At 43.2% G+C, this 18282-nt stretch overlaps 1 protein-coding gene across 1 annotated transcript in view; it reads right to left on the bottom strand.

Annotated features, from left to right (window-relative positions):
• CDH23 (cadherin related 23) overlaps positions 1-18282 on the bottom strand; it is a 1839731-nt gene that overhangs the window by 326806 nt on the left and 1494643 nt on the right. Inside the window, exons 35-36 of the mRNA XM_069753216.1 lie at positions 9630-9758; positions 9022-9249 (exon numbers count right to left, since the gene is read on the bottom strand). Of these exons, the coding sequence (XP_069609317.1) occupies positions 9022-9249; positions 9630-9758 (357 nt within the window). The remainder of the gene's footprint in view (positions 1-9021; positions 9250-9629; positions 9759-18282) is intronic.

Here is an 18282-nt window from a genome sequence, read left to right as displayed (position 1 = left end):
ACAAGCAGAGCTTGAGATAACTGTGTTATTTCCTGCAGAGATGAGCCCTGGCTGGAATAAGTGATGGCGATCTGTGCTGGATGAAAAACAAAGATGAAGGACTTCACCTAGAGGCGTCACTGGTGAGTCAGTGTGTTACCTATACACTGACACTATACACTGTATACTATATACAGAGGTCCTCTGTATAATGTCACTAGTGATCACTGTATTACCTATACATTATATACAGAGCTCCTGTGTATAATACCACCAGTGATCACTATTACCTGTACACGGACACTGCATACTAAGTACAGATCTCCTGTGTATAATGGCACTGATGATGATAGTATTGTGTTTGTTTTTTTTATTACTGATCAGTATTGTAGTATTCAGTCACTATGTGGTGGTAATATGTGGTCTGGACATGGTGTTGCGGTATTTGTCCCTTGTATGTGTTATTTGGTCACTATGTGGTGGTAATATGGTGTCTGGTCATGGTGCGATGGTATTTGTTCCTTGTATGTGATATTATTCAGTCACTGGTGGTAATATGTGGTCTGGTCATGGTATTGTGGTATTTGCTCCCTATATTTGATATTATTCGATCACCGTGGTGGTAATATGTGGTCTGGACATGTTGTAGCGGTATTTGTTCTTTGAATATGATATTATTGGTTATTTTAAAAATTTAAAAATAAATAAAAATATACCTAAATTGTATTGCATATTTTAACAAATATTTAATAGGTTACAGTAGAATAGGGCCCGGCCAAAAGTGTCTACCGTGTTATGGTGGCGGCTTAAAAAATCTTTTGGCCAAAACAAAGACTGCCGGCTATATGTGTGATCTGGTGATGGGAACTGTTAATGTGTGATAGGTGAAAAGTAGAGTTTTTCCAAGAGAGAGCGGTGGGACTGTGGACAGTTCGAGGGGTGTAGCGTGGAGGCGGGGCTGGGGTGAAGGGGGCCCCGAAAATTTTGCCAGTTTGGGGCCTCGAAATTTCTAGTGGCAGCCCTGGTGCTGCGACTTCCAAACCGGGCAGACATTGCTTCCAGTGCCTGCGCAGGCCTCCTGAGCAGCCCGTGTTGGGTCCACGAGACAACTGGAAGGTGAGTATGTCTCCATTTATTATTTAAATCAATCCAAATAAAATTACTGTTGAAGAATTCCTGTAACAGTGGAACAGCTACTGGAAATTGAAATGTCTTGTGTGTATAATGGCGTTTATAGGGTTGAGATAAAGTCATAAAATTTGAATTGATTAATGCTGGATTTTTTTTATTTTTTAGGCTGCCATCACACTAGCAGTATTTGGTCAGTATTTTACATCAGTATTTGTAAGCCAAAACCAGGAGAGGGTGATAAATACATAAGTGGTGCCTATGTTTCTATTATACTTTTCCTCTAATTGTTCCACTCCTGGTTTTGGCTTACAGATACTGATGTAAAATACTGACCAAATACTGCTAGTGTGACAGCAGCCTTAGGCTAAGTTCATACTAGGCATTTTTGCAGCTTTTTTTATATTTTTGTTTTTTGCTTATTTTTACCTGTTTTTTTACAGGACCAGCAAAGCCTATGAGATTTCAGAAATCATGCACACACATTGTTTTTTTTTTTGTCATCAATATTTTGTGCTTTGCATGTTTTTTTGGACATAGAGCATGTCAATTCTTTCCGTGTTTTTTCAGTTTTTTTTAACCCATTGACTTGAATAGGTGGTAAAAAAAGCAACAAAATCACCAGTATTATGTTTTGCTGTGTTTTTTGAGTCAACACTTGATTCTATGGAATAGGACTTTTTTTTCAAGAATAAACTTTATCAGTATGCACAAGAAACACATCTAACGTGGCAAAACCGCAGCAAAAAATGCATAAAAAATGCCACAAAAAACAGAAGAAAAAACAAGGAAAACATCCATTTTTCTGAAGCTTCTTTCCTGCCAAGAGATCAGGTTTTGCTGCAGAAAAAATGCTGAAAAAATGCCTAGGGTGAACTTACACTTTGTGGACATTGTGCAACTCATTTAAGTTCTAGATTATTTTGATGGTTTTGAGTTTAATATTTATAATGTAATTATAATTTATAGTATATTACAATCTTAAACTATTTGATTAATTTTCCATGCTAAAGTCTAAGGTAATTTACACAGGCAGAGATCATGATTAGCACCCTTGGTCTATGTAAATATGTCCAGTGACCAAATGAGCAAACTGATCTGTAGCTGATACTTACACCATGTAAATGGAGCTAAACAACTGCTAATTGACTTCCTGAATCATTGATCGTCGCTTCTTTCCAAAATCTGCTCCTGCAAAAGAACAGTAATCCTGTATGTCCGCCAAGTTATATACTACGAATGTAGCATGTCAATTGTGCTCAAAACAGTCTTTATTGAGCAATGCATCATATACTGTCATAAAGTGTCATAATCTGCACATTTTGCAGAAACTGTCCAAGGAAACACCTGGCAGAAATGCTATGATTTGTGATTAGGCATATTCCTCTGTGGGTTTTTTTTTTACCAGTAGAGACAAAACAATTCATCTAATCACTTAATAAAAAAGACCCACCAGAATGAATCATACTAAAGAACTTGTGGCAGAAGATGGGAGCTTCTTTCATAAGCAGAAGTTTGTTGGCACTCGTACTTTACATTTCACACTAAGAAGGAAACACATTCATTTTAACCATAACCTCACAAACATCTGCTAGGTGGGGCCCAAAACAACCACAGTCCTGTAGTCATCTACACAAATGGTACAAAAATGAGTCAAAACAACAAATACAACCCATATTTTTGCATGTTAACAATTTTTGATTGCTGAAAAGAGTTTGAAGTAGTAAATAAATTAATAATAATAAATAATTTTTTTTTTTTTAAACTAGAATTCACTAGCTTTGCAGAATTTTCCAAAAAAAGAAATTCACTCAAAAGTACTGCAAAACCTCTAACTGCCCTGAAAAGACATGTAATCCACTTTGAACTTTTCTAAGTCTGTATCCAAACCTTTTCAAACTCGTTAATGCAAAGACAGTCTAAAGCCTCTTTTACACTTCCGTAGTTTGGCCAACGTCACAATGCGTCATTTTGGAGAAAAAAACGCATACTGCAAAGTTGCCCGCAGGATGCGTTTTTTCTCCAAAGACTTGCATTAGCGATGCATTGCGACGTATGGCCACACGTCGCATCCGTCATCCAACGGATGCGTCGTGATTTTGCAGCCCGTCGTGGCGAAAAAACGTTCAATGTAATGTTTTTTCGGCCGTCGGAACCGCCATTTCCAACTGTGCATGCGCGGCCCCAACTCTGCCCCCTCTTCCCCTGAACTCATAATGGGCAGCGGATGCGTCTGAAAACTGCATCCGCTGCCCACGTTGTGCACTATTTGCACAACGTCCGTCGGTATGTCGGGCCGACGGTTTGCGACGGCCCCGTACCGACGGAAATGTGAAAGAGGCCTTAGTAGCTAATGTGGCTATGTGGCTTTATGTGTCCTGTTCCTATGACCACTGTTGTCATCAGATGTTGTTTTCTCCGGAAGTGATATGGTGAATCTTGTACCTTCACTGCTCACAGGACTGGAGTTTTGCTGCTATTAGTGCGACTGGAATTTGCTCAATATCGCCCGTAAACAATGGGGGATGGAGATGTGTCTCGTTTCTATGACTACGCTTCATTATCAGCTGGTAACATACCGGAAGCAATGGAGGAACTTTGGATCTCTCTCACTCACGTGATCGGAGCTTCATCGCCAAGGTTACAAGCTATAACTAGACGTTTTTCACCCGGAAGTAAAACAAGAGATTCCGGAAGAGATTGCTTATGTGCATCAATAAAATCTCCACAACATGAGGGATAATGGATTCATTATGCATGTCTATTATGTTTGTATTGTATTTATTGAATGTGTGATCAGTTATATACTAAGTAAAAGTTCTTTTGGGGTATTCTTTACGGAGAGTCAGTGCGCCTCTCTGTCATTGGCCAATGACGTATATAAATAAACCTCACTTTCAGCTACCCACCACCCCTGGACGAAGCTTTCCTTAGCGAAATGCGCGTCGGGTGTCGTGGGTCCCTGGCTGGCGGTTTACATTTGGTAACTATGGTCCTTCCTTTGTATGTACTGTGAATGTTTTGTGATTGTGGTACGGTATTCCTTGATGCTGCGGCTGGCAGTGACTTTGCACCTTATGCTAAAATGCATTTATACCTTGCGATTTTGCACATTTATGGTCTTTTTTAAACTAATGTTATGATATATATGTTTTACATTTTTGTATGTATGGTGCGTCATCACTGACAGCTGCTGCGTTAGGTGTATTGTCGGCTATACCTGTATGATTTTCCCACATGTGTACATCAATGTAAAGTGGATTTTTTGAAGGTTACCCTATATATATATTTTTTGCCCCTTTCTCAGCCATACCTGCCGGTTGTTCCTGCACTTTTTCTGCTCCCCTATTTTATATGGTTGATATATGTTTTTAGACGTGTTAATAATAAAGTTTGTATATTTTCATATCCTTTGGCCTAGTGTTTATCTTTGGTGTTAGTGATAGTTTTCGCTTGGCATAATTTAGATTGATTTGCGATATTATAGGTGTTAATAATATATGGCTATATGGGTAAACAGTGGGTAATCAGTAGTAGCCATCAGCCTGTTGAATAACACACTTCCATTCAATGTTGGACTTTTTAAACTTAGTCAATTTAAAAAAATATTCCAAAATGATCTCATTTTGACAGCAGATCCTTGTCATGTACGTGTTTAAACAAAAACACATGCATTTTATAAAGAAGCTACTATTTTTTTTAACAAGTGGTGTTCCAAAAAGTATCCCTTTTTGAGGAGTCAAAACAGGTTTGATATTTGCAGAATTAAAGAAGAACTAGTTTGACTTCTTTTGGACATAAAAAAGTTTTGGAAGGATGGAAGAGGAAGAGAAGGAGGAGAAGAAGCCATAGCTAATTTGAGCCATGATAACAAACTTTAGCAGCAATTATATTTGGTACCAAAAACATTTGGTAGAATGGAAGAGCTGGGGAAACGGCTAGAATTGGCGTGGCTTTTCTGGGGCGGCTGCGGGCTGCATTTTTTCGGCTGGGGAGGACCAATTATCCATGGTCGTTTACAGCCTGAGAATACAAGCCCCCTAGCTGTATGCTTTACTATGGCTGTTTTTTAAAAATAGTGAGACCCCACACTGTTTATTTAATTATTTATTTAAATATTATTTTAAAATTTAATTTTTGATAACCAGCCAAGATAAAGCAGACAGCTGAGGACTGCAGCCCACAGCTGTCATTTTTAACTGCTCTTATCAAAAATACAAGGGACCCTTTAGGCTTTTTTTTTCATACTGTACCGGCCTATCAGTTATATCAGTATTTGGCATGGCTGTGTTGGGGCCAGAAGTGCCACACCGGAAAAGATTGCTGATTTTAACAAGCCTTTTAGCAAGCTTTATTAATCTGCTAAACTCAAACAGTAAGGCCAGGGTCACACTAGAGAGAATGACGGACGTATGAGAGGCGCAAAAACAACGCATTGCACTCCGACCAATGTTTCCCTATGGTGCAGCTCCCATTAGCCGTATATATCTCTGCCGTAATTTACGGCCTGAGAATTTCGCAGCAAGCTGCGATTGTCAGCGTATTCCGAGAAAAATATGCCAATGCAAGTCTATGGGGGCAAGAAAAATATGGATTAAACACGGGCCATGCGTGGAACATGATGCACCCACACAGGATGAAGGCCAAGTTGGACACCAAAGCCGTCAAGAGAGGCTGGACTCCCGCCATCACTTCCCCCAACGTTCCAAAATTTATAATGTATTTTGGTATTTGATTTTGCTATAGCAAATTAATGTTTATGTTTCATTGTTATGTTTTACAACATTTGAAAAACGGGTATGGCCAAATTTCTATGGCCACAAAAGCCATATGACTAAATATGGTTTAAAGGAAAAAAAAGTTTCTTTTGGCTTTATAAAAAAATTTAAAATGCCAAGTTTTGTCTCTTATTAAAATAATTAATACAAGATACAAAATTAAAAAAAAAACATCTATAACATAAGGAAAATGAACACACACAACAATGTAAATGAAAAAAGTATATTTATATACACAAACATTTTAAACTTACAACATAGATACAGCATCCTCTTGCCAGGGAGTAGCACCCTGAGGTGTCACAAAAAAATTTGTGAAAATATAACGTACTTTCAGTCCGGAAAGCGGACGATGCTGAGGGATCACAAGTGGTCTAGGCCTACCCACATTGCCCAACACACCTTCAGCACTATCAGATGAGGAGCATTCATGAAGTCGGGTGAAGTTATGTAGGACCACACATGCTGATGACCTCATTTATGTTGGCTTCACTCAGCTGAATGGCTGACTGAAGGACCAGCCATTTGGCACAAAGAATGCCAAAAGCGCACTCCACCAGTCGCCTTGTGTGTGATAGGCGCAAGTTAAAGATTTTACGCCGGTGGTCCAAGTTTCGATGGGGATATGCCCTCATTTCATGCCTGGTTAATTGAAAGGCCTCATCTGCAACAAGGACATAAGGCACAGAATCTTGATTGGAGCCTGGAAGCTGACGAGGTGGTGGAAGGGTCCAACTGGTTATTGCGCAGCCGCAGACCCATAATGAAAGAATTGAAGACTCTAGAGTCTCCAGTTCTCCCATAGGCCCCAATGTCTACAATTATAAACCTGTAGTGACTGTCAACCAGAGCCAATAACAATACAGAAAAATATTGTTTATAATTATAGAATTGGAACCCTGAGTTCAGTTACTTATGCACACGGATGTGCTTCCCATCATGGGCTCCAATACAATTGGGAAATTGGCAGTGCTCCTCAAATCTCCAGGCAATCAGCAACCAGTCTTTCAACTTGGGCTCAGGCATGACCACTTGATGAAGTCATGACCAGATTACTGAACAGGTAGACCGGACTATGCCTGAGATTGTAGACTTCCCAATCAAAAATTCATGAGGGAGTGCTGCATAGGATAGACCAGTTGTAAGGAAGCTAAAAGAAAACAAATGTTTACAAAAATAACATTAAAAATGGTTCAAGGTTTGAAACAATTCATATAGAACACAAGTACTGTGTGGAACTAACAAGCCAGGCTATCACAACCTTAAAAATTAACACTGGCTATGTGAATTTAACATAAATAACATTCTTATTACTAAGAGTAGAGATTTGAGATATATTGAGAATAAAGAACCAAAACTGGTAAGCAGGACTAGATAAGACATTTAGAGACACATCATCAACATAGAGCATGATGAAGAGGAATACGTACCGTAACGTAAATATAAGACGCTCCACAGCAGATATACAATTGCGCATCCTGGTGTCCTGAAAGGTGATCTCAGGGCGCACTGTCTCCAACAAAAGATCAAAGGTGGCAAGGCTCATGCAACAATATTGAAAACATTTGTCTGGATGTGTCTGCAGAGATGCATAGAGACGGTGGAAATGGCCTTTAGTGAGGTGTTGCCTCAAAAGCAGATGGACCCACATTCATCTCCTCCTCCACGGATCCACTATCACTAGGTATGGCTGGCCAAAGCAGCATGACGAAAGCCAGTTGTATAGGACACGCTCAGTTGGGGTGAACCTAAGTCTGTCTGACATGTTGCCAACAAAACACCAATACACCAACACAAGCACAGCAACAAAATGGCCAGATTGGAGGCTGTCACCTGTTTTAGAGGCAATAAATAGGATAGCTGATGATGATTTAAATTATTTTCAGGCCTCAAAACCGTTAAATGTCAATTCTGCGAGAAAAAAAACACTATACGAGTGACATACGGAGGATTACATGCGCAAAATACGCAGCCACACCTTGCCAACTGATGGCATACGGATCACTGTTCAGGGAACATTTCTACGTATTACAACCGTAAATACTGTTTGTATTTTTATACATTATGTGTGACGCCGGCCTAACACAGACTTCTGTGAGTAGTCTCTGTTCAAGGTCCCTGAACTTGACCGCTTGGGTTTGCCCATCACTATTATTTACATATTCACCAAAAATTTAAAACAAATGCATTCTCTGTAAAAAAAACAAAACAAAAAAACAGAACATGAAAGCAAATGTTAATTTACAGCCAAGCGATGGAATCAACATTTCCCAAATTTAGACACATTCAGAAAAAATTGAAATATAACAACAAATATAAATTTATGGCCTAAACAGCTCTAAATTTGACATATAGGTAAATTAGGAGCTTCTAAAGGTTTTAGGCCAGGTTTTTAGATCTCTCAAAGCTAACATCCTTGAGATATTTTCCAGAAAAAAAATGGAACACCAAAGTACATATATACAGTAATAATAATTTTATTTATATAGCGCCAACATATTCCGCAGCGCTTTGTATATACAGTATTTAAAGCCAAACGACTGGACCAATCTGGCACAAATTTGCCACTTGGGTATATTAGGTACTTTGAAAGGTCTTACACTTGGATTCATCTCTTTATGAGTAGCAAACAAGGCTTATAACTATACACAGTTAAATAAAATAGCATATACAAACCAGGGTAATTTTACTAAAATATATAAATATATATATACTGTATATATGGCACTAAGGTGTGAATCTGTACAATGAAATTCTTGGAACATTGTATATATATTTTGCTATAGTCAAATTTTTACAGAAACTAGTTTGTAGGTTTGTGAGCCAGGTTTTCTTTTCTCTCACAGATGTGAGACTTACAAAATCCTTTTATATACAACTCCCTTGCTCTCATCCAGATACAATGTAAATAAGAAAACATGTTTTCTCAAAAAATGTTTTTTTACATAACCGTGATAAACATCCCTCCACATTACCATCCCCTTAGACCGATCAATAAGCCTGTTGAATATCATGTTATTCACTAACATTTAATTATCAGAATTACGTACATTAAAAACAAAAATGCAAGCTCTTCCCAGCAGCCCTGTGTAAAATAGCAATATACTACAGTGCAGAATTCTGGAATTGCACTTACTGATAAAGCAGGGTTTCCTTCATCTTCTACAACAACCATGAGGCGGTAGAAACTCTGTTTTTCACGGTCAGGAGGAGATGGACGAGTGGCAATTTCACCTGTGAGCCTGTCCATGCGGAAAATTAGGTCCTCATTTCCTTGTGTAATGTAATAAGAGAGGACACTGTTCAGTCCTTTGTCCTTGTCTGTTGCTGTCACTCTAATAACTGATGTTCCTCCTCCAACATTCTACAAACACGGGGTAAAAAAAAATTATATCATGGTTACCAATGCTGCAACATCACCACCAACAACACGCATGCTAATAATTTATGTGGTGTCGTATCGGTACATCAAACAGATGAAATGTGCACATGAAAAAAATCTGTTTCCTCCATCATTCGCCATGTAATGGAGAAGAAGACATGGAAGACAAGCTTAGACTAGTACAGTAGAAGGCCACAACTGAAGATAGTTCAGTAGAGTTCTGATACCAAAATATATATTAAAAATGAATATGCTGAATTTTCCTATTTCCTAACAAATCTCAGTCATTGTGTTCCTTCTTTTTCTTTTAGTACATAACACTTTTTTTTTACATAGAGTTAATAAAGAACTGAAACACGTACCTCAAAAACACTAACATTATAACCAGTAGGGCTGTCAATAACTGGTGGGTTGTCATTCACGTCCACAACATTCACTGTTAATGTAAAATCGGTTTTTCGAGGTGGAGAGCCTTTGTCAGACGCCTGGATCTGAAATATATCGGTAGTTAAGTTTAACATTATGTACATTCTTACTAAAAATAAGAGATTCATGTAACTGCTTCATACATAGATTTTAAAATGTCAGAATTGTATCTAGAACTATAAACCAGAGGGTCGTTTGAAATACAAATTCGCTGGCTTTGTTGAAATTTCCATAAGAGTTCAATATGGGTTAATAAATCTGTGCGAATCTCAATACTAGAAAGGAGAGAGAGGATAGAGAGAAGAGAGAGATTTCAATATGATATATATATTCCACTTCCCCATCAGGAGATGGAAGTCGACTGTGCAAGCTGCCAGTCCTGACCCGATGGTTCCCAATGGGAACACTGCTGTTTCATTGACCACCAATGTACAAGGTATGATAAACGACTAAATGACAAAGCTGCAGGGCATTTTGAGAAAAGGCCCACAGGGCCACATAAAACGGCAGTAGCCCCTTTGTTGATGCTTTAGCAGTGAGTGTGTGAAATGGTGCCATGCATTACATATATTTTTTTCGAACTGCGAATTGAATCTCAAAGTATTTGAATTCACGTGGAACCATGAGTTCAGGAAATTGGACTTGGAACCAAACCTCCACAGGTCTATCCACTCATCTCTATATAACATCTATAACCTGTGTCCTAGACATGACACATATGCAGGGTATGTAGTTCTTTCTCCAATATAAGTACCGTATATACTAGAGTATAAGCCAAACTGAGAATAAGCCAAGGCACTTACTTTTGCCACAGTAAACTGGGTAAGCTTATTGGCTCCAATATAAGCCAGGGATGCATTGTCCTCTCATCCCTGTCCTGCTCTGCATGGCTCCTCCCTCCCTGTCCTGGTATGAAAGCCTACCCATCCACGTCCCTGTATGCATGCCTCCCCTGTCCTTTTCATTGTATGCATGCCTCCCCTTTCCTGTCCTGGTATGAATGCCTCCCCATCTCTGTTCTGGTATGAATGCCTCCCCCATTCCGTCCCTGTATACATGCCTCCCCCTTGCCTGTCCTGGTATGAATGCCTCTCCCATTCCATCCCTGCATGCATGCCTCCCCCTTCCCTATCCTGGTATGAATGCCTCCCCCATTCCATTCCTGTTTGAATGCCTCCCCGTTCTGTCTCAAGCACGATGACTTCCACCATAAGACTAAAAATATTAAAGAAAAAAGGAATGTAGTCAGCTTACCAGTCTTAGACGAAATCCCCAGACCTACCAACGCCCAGCACGGTTCGGGGTGAGCGCCCACAGCAAATGAAGACAAAAAGAGAAATGATCCAGCTGGAGGTGGAGGCAGTTCAGACTTTGTGAGACTTTATTAGACAACTAAAGCGATAAAAAGTTCTTCAACAAGAAAAATCTTTACATAGCAAACACCTGGCACACCAGTGAGGAGGATCAACGCGTTTCAACTATGAAGTCTTACTCATGATCTACCAGTAGGTGTTTGCTATGTAAAGATTTTTCTTGTTGAAGAACTTTTTATCGCTTTAGTTGTCTAATAAAGTCTCACAAAGTCTGAACTGCCTCCACCTCCAGCTGGATCATTTCTCTTTTTGTCTAAAAATATTAAAGGTGAGAAGATATTTACAGTACTGTTCTAAAGTTTCAGGCCATTGTAGAAAAACTGGCAAAATAGTCATGCTCTAAAAAATATTAGTGATAATAGTTAATTTTTTTCTCAGTGATCAAATTGCAAACATTTTGAATTTGAGGGAACCTACAAAATCAGGAAATTCAACTCAAAGTCAATTCTGACTCGGTTGATCCACTTGTCTCTAGCAGCAGGTGCTTTGGATCGATGAGTCAAAATGTATTAAAAGCATTTGTCTATAAAATAAGTTATTTTTGTTCACTGATGGGCTGTAGAGTGGTACAATGCTAAGTGTCAGGAGGCAACAGTGAAGCATGGGGGAGGTTCTCTGGAAGTTTGGGACTGAATTTCAGCAAATGGAGTTGTTGATTTGGTCAGGTATAAATAATGGTGTCATCAATGCTGAGAGAAGTACAGGCATATTCATTAGAGATGAGCGGATCGATCCAAAGGGGATCGAGTTTGAGTCGATTTTCCTTATAATATCTTATAGATTATCATACCCTGTAACTGGATGATCACAGAGCACCACTTCCTAATGGAGCGCAGTTTGAGCAATAGTCATTTCCACCTCCAAAGTCACTGGGTAGGCCTTCCCTCTTTCTCTCTCCTATAATGTAAACTCTTATGATCAGTGGGGTCCTCGCTCTCTCTCGCCTGGAGAGTGTAAGCTCTTATGGTCAGCAGGGCCCTCCTTCTCACACTTGCCTGTAAATTGAAAAGTCTTATGATAAGAGAGTCCTCTCTATCTCTGCTCTCCTTCATGTGTATATTCTCATTTCAATTACAAGCTTTTCAATATTGAGATTTGCGCAAATGTATTCGCTGCAAATCAAATTTTATGGAAAATTAGTCAAAGTCAGCAAATTTTAATTTCAAAAGATCCACTCATCAAGCATCTCATCAGTGAGGCAACAGAGTGGCTCAATATTGATAGTGCAGCAGGACAACAACACCAAACAGTGAATGCCATTAAAGGGAACTTATCACATTGAGAAATGCCATTTACATGCAGATATAGGATCAATGTGCAGATAAATAACGTTTCAACCCTGTGTATATAAGACCGATTGCTGGAGCAGCAGCTACATATAGACAATGTAGCTATACTCTCCCTCTAACTCCCTTCTGGCACAGGCACTGGGCCTCTCTGACCTTCACCGGCGCCTGCACACTGCAGTACTTGGCTCTGCCCTCAACAGGGAAGATAAGTACACCTGCGCAGGAGCACGATGCCAGGGAGCGATGAAGAAGCAGGAGGGCGGCATCACAAGAAGATGGGAGGCGCCGGACCCGGACATGCGACACCCATCGGTCCGGATGGCACTGGACCGCCCCCCTGGGGGAGTATAATAAAACGTATTTTTCTTCACTTGCCGGTCGGATCGGGGGATTATAGAATGCTGTAGATAAGCCCTGAAAAGCAGTGGCCGCATCTTATAGCAGCCAAAACAGCTGACAGGTTCCCTTTAAAGCATGTCCTATTCACAACCGTTTTGCAGATCAGTCTCAGCAAATAAAGTCTATGGTGAGTCCTAAATGAAAGATGGAAGACAGACTTGTACTTCAGTGTTCCATCTGAGTTTCATCCATTTTTAATTAATACATTGTTAAGAGTCAAGGATGAATGAAATAGTTCAGCAAGTCTATTGCTGCAGTGACAAAAAGGAATGAAATAAAAAACCCGAGAAGAAACTGGTCCATTACCTGCAAAAAGTAACACTCACGTGAATGTCTGTATGTAGCCTAATACCAATAATAACATTTCTCAATAATATCATTAAATAATAACATATATATATATATATATATATATACATACAGGTGCTTCTCACAAAATTAGAAGATCATCAAGAAGTTAATTTATTTCAGTTCTTCAATGCAAAAAGTAAATATCATACATTATATAGAGTCATTACAAACAGAGTGATCTATTTCAAGTGTTTATTTCTGTTAATGTTGATGATGATTATGGCTTACAGCCAATGAAACCCAAAAGTCATTTTCTCAGTAAATTAGAATCCTTTAAAATACCAGCTTAAAAACTTTAAAATCTGAAAATCTAAAATGTTGGCCTACTGAAATGTATATTCAGTAAATGCACTTAATACTTGATTGGGGCTCCTTTTGCATCAATTACTGCATCAATGTGGCGTGGCATGGAGGCAATATAAAAATATAACATATGCAATGGTTTACTGTATGTAAACCATGTCTCATATACTGTCGGGTTCGGCAATGATTTTACAGAACCCGACAATTGAATTATCGGCTATTCTGCTACCTAACTCTCTATAAGATATATATATATACGTATGTGTGTGTGTCAATGACATATATATATATATATATATATGACTAAATATATGTTTTAAACACTATTTGAGGCTATGAATCCATTATATGTCCATTTTTCAAGTCGGCGAGAAAATCACGGATACTTTTTTGAGAAAAAAAAACCGCATCCTCGCATTGAAAACTGATTACATACGGATCACTGTTCATGAACATTACTGCTTATCTCGGCCATAAAAAGCAGACTGTATTTTTATGCATTAGATGTGACGTCGGCCTTATTGTTCTAATCAGACTTTGATCAGAGTAGCAGGAGTATTTCTGGGAGGCGGAGAGAAAACCAAAAAAGTTTCTTCACCCTTTCCATTTAGGCAGCTGTGAAAATTGGACCACATTCGGATCACATCTGAGTGCGGTCCGATGTTTTTCATGGAACCACAGACTGGCATTGCCTATTTTGATCCTACACTCGGATTAGAAGTGGACACGTGTCTGATCTTTTCCTTGGTATGAAAAAAAAATTCAGACGTGCACATCGGCCATGTTATTATTATTATTATTATTATATATTATTACAGCTCCATTTATTCCATGGCGCTTTACATGTGAGGAGGGGTATACATAATGCAAACAGGTACAATAATCTTGAACAATACAAGTCACAACTGGTACAGGAGAGAGGACCCTGCCCGCGAGGCAGGCGCGGGTTGGGCCGGGTGGAAAAGGGGCATGTGCCCCCTGGGCCGGTCACCAAGCAGCTGATTCGGGCTGCTGGTGGCTGGCGCTGTGTTGTATATGTCCTGGCAGCTGCCTCACAGTGGAGCCGACACGCCCCTTGCCCCCTGTGTGTGCGGCCGGCTGCTGAGGTAGAGGAGGAACACTGCTGCATGTAACTGCTGGAGATCTGCATGTGGATGGCTCAGATATCAGTGAGTACAGTAGTACCTTCAGCTCTCTGTGTGCGGTGAGGAGGTGAACGCTGCTGCTCACCTCCCGATAAGTCCAGGGCCGGTCTCTATAGTATCAGTGGCCGCTCTGCTGATGCTCACAGATTTATTGCAGGGGTCTGAACTTTCACCCTGTCAGTGCCAGGTCATCGGCTCCAGGGTCACCAGACTGCAGGAAAGTTCAGTCTCCTGCAATAAATCTCCCTATACCGAGAGTGAGCACAGACTGTCTACAGAATCCAGCACTGGAGTGATCAAGCCTGAACCTGGTGACCAGACATCACATGCTATATACATGACCCTGTATATATACAGTGCATGTATGTCCAGGGCCAGGTGCAGGATTGATCCATCCAGTGTATATAACATTGTATATCTGTGCCTATGGTATACCACTATCAGGGGCGTAACTACAGAGGTTGCAGCAGGGCCCGGAGTGTTAAGGGACCCCTAAGCACGCGGAGCTACAAAATGGGCCACCGGCCCTCTAAATCCTCTGCACAGGCCCTGGTGCGTGCTCTCTTGGTGAACGCGCTGACCAAGGCCGCGGCGGCCCACATGAGCACAGCCCTCATTCGTGCTTGCGTACACGGCTGCAGCTTTTGTCAGTGAAGGCAAACAGGAGAGCGCACGCACCAGGGCCTGTGCAAAGGTTTGAAAAGGCCACCACCGCACGCAGAGACACCTGAGCCTCACCGTGTCTGACCCTGGCCAGAACCAGCATCAGAGAACAGTGCTCTCCTCACAAATCCCCGGCCGGTATCCGCCCCACGTCCTTAGCACCTCCAATGCTGGCTGGACAGTGGACCCTCCTCATCCTCCACTATCTCAGGTGAGAACCAAGATGAAAACTTTTGTAAGTATATGCAGCATTTGCAGTTTGACCTGTCTAATGTATATTGTATACTGTTGTATATACATTATATAGGTGAAACTGCGGTACGTACATTATATAGGTGATACCACTGTGTGTAATATACTGCGACCGCTGTGTATAGGCAATATAGGTCAGCCGCAGTGTTTATGTGCGTGTGTGTGTGTATATATATATACTAGCTATTGAACCCGTTCTACGCCCGGGTGGCGAGCATTTATATTGGTATATGGTCTCCATCATGTGCTGCTGCCATCCTGCGCCCGTTCTGTCATGCGCTGCTGCCATCCTGCGCCCGTTCTGTCATGCGCTGCTGCCATCCTGCGCCCGTTCTGTCATGTGCTGCTCCCATCCTGCGCCCGTTCTGTCATGTGCTGCTGCCATCCTGCACCCCCGTTCTGTCATGCGCTGCTGCCATCCTGCGCCCGTTCTGTCATGTGCTGCTCTCATCCTGCTGCCATCCTGCACCCGTTATGTCATGCGCTGCTGCCATCCTGCGCCCGTTCTGTCATGTGCTGCTGCCATCCTGCGCCCGTTCTGTCATGTGCTGCTGCCATCCTGCGCCCGTTCTGTCATGCGCTGCTGCCATCCTGCGCCCGTTCTGTCATGCGCTGCTGCCATCCTGCGCCCGTTCTGTCATGCGCTGCTGCCATCCTGCGCCCGTTCTGTCATGCGCTGCTGCCATCCTGCGCCCGTTCTGTCATGCGCTGCTGCCATCCTGCGCCCGTTCTGTCATGCGCTGCTGCTATCCTGCACCCGTTCTGTCATGCGCTGCTGCCATCCTGTGCCCGCTCTGTCATGCGCTGCTGCCATCCTGCGCCCGTTCTGTCATGCGCTGCTGCCATCCTGCGCCCGTTCTGTCATGTGCTGCTGTCATCCTGCTCCCGTTCTGTCATGCGCTGCTGCCATCCTGCGCCCGTTCTGTCATGTGCTGCTGCCATCCTGCGCCCGCTCTGTCATGTGCTGCTGCCATCCTGCGCCCGTTCTGTCATGTGCTGCTGCCATCCTGCGCCCGTTCTATCATGTGCTGCTCCCATCCTGCGCCCGTTCTATCATGCGCTGCTGCCATCCTGCGCCCATTCTGTCATGTGCTGCTCTCATCCTGCTGCCATCCTGCGCCCATTATGTCATGCGCTGCTGCCATCCTGCGCCCGTTCTGTCATGTGCTGCTGCCATCCTGCGCCCGTTCTGTCATGTGCTGCTACCATCCTGCGCCCGTTCTGTCATGCGCTGCTGCCATCCTGCGCCCGTTCTGTCATGCGCTGCTGCCATCCTGCGCCCATTCTGTCATGTGCTGCTGCCATCCTGCGCCCGTTCTGTCATGCGCTGCTGCCATCCTGCGCCCGTTCTGTCATGCGCTGCTGCCATCCTGCGCCCATTCTGTCATGGGCTGCTGCCATCCTGCGCCCGTTCTGTCATGCGCTGCTGCCATCCTGCGCCCGTTCTGTCATGCGCTGCTGCCATCCTGCGCCCGTTCTGTCATGCGCTGCTGCCATCCTGCGCCCGTTCTGTCATGTGCTACTGCCATCCTGCGCCCGTTCTGTCATGTGCTGCTGCCATCCTGCGCCCGTTCTACCATGTGCCGCTCCCATCCTGCGCCCCCGTTCTGTCATGCGCTGCTGCCATCCTGCGCCCGTTCTGTCATGTGCTGCTGCCATCCTGTGCCCGTTCTGTCATGTGCTGCTGCCATCCTGCGCCCGTTCTGTCATGTGCTGCTCCCATCCTGCGCCCCCGTTCTGTCATGCGCTGCTGCCATCCTGCGCCCGTTCTGTCATGTGCTGCTGCCATCCTGTGCCCGTTCTGTCATGTGCTGCTGCCATCCTGCGCCCGTTCTGTCATGTGCTGCTCCCATCCTGCGCCCCCGTTCTGTCATGCGCTGCTGCCATCCTGCGCCCGTTCTGTCATGTGCTGCTGCCATCCTGCGCCCGTTCTGTCATGTGCTGCTGCCATACTGCGCCCGTTCTGTCATGCGCTGCTGCCATCCTGCGCCCGTTCTGTCATGCGCTGCTGCCATCCTGCGCCCGTTCTGTCATGTGCTGCTGCCATCCTGCGCCCGTTCTGTCATGTGCTGCTCCCATCCTGCGCCACTATTGTATTATATGCCCCCGTATGCTGCTGCCATATAAAAAAAAAAATACCATACTCACCTATCGTCCGGCTCCACTGCAGGTGTGTCTTCAAGAAAATGACGCCGGAAAGCGCGGACTGCGCAGGCGCCGATTCCGGCAGCAGGAATCGGCGCCTGCGCAGTCCGCGCTCTCCGGCGCCATTTTCTTGAAGACACACCTGCAGTGGAGCCGGAGTGTGTCTTCAAGAAAATGGCGCCGGAAAGCGCGGACTGCGCAGGCGCCGATTCCGGCAGCAGGAATCGGCACCTGCGCAGTCTGCGCTTTCCGGCGCCATTTTTTTGAACACACACACTCCGGCTCCTCTGCCTGTGACTGGACTCTGTCACAGCAGAGGAGCCGGGAGACGGAGCCGCACGCAGCGCTGGAACGGAGGACAGGTGAATATACTTACCCTCCCACCTGGCGCGTCCACGGTCCCTGACTCTCCAGTGGAGATCGCGGTATGCGTTCAGTGCTTACGCATACCGCGATCTCCTGCGAGCGTCACTCTGTGGGGGCCAGACTGCGCCGGTGCTTGCGCCTGCGCAGTCTATAAAGGCTTCGGACAGAGTGACGCTCCCAGCGTTATATTATAGATATATATATACATACACAGACACAGACACACACACACATTTGTACACACACAGCGTCTGGCCTTTATGGGCTATACATAGCGGTCGCAGTATATTACACACAGTGGTA

This window comes from Ranitomeya imitator, chromosome 2, assembly GCF_032444005.1.
Source record: "Ranitomeya imitator isolate aRanImi1 chromosome 2, aRanImi1.pri, whole genome shotgun sequence".
NCBI lineage: Eukaryota > Metazoa > Chordata > Amphibia > Anura > Dendrobatidae > Ranitomeya > Ranitomeya imitator.
This window is presented reverse-complemented; position numbering and strand designations above follow the sequence as displayed.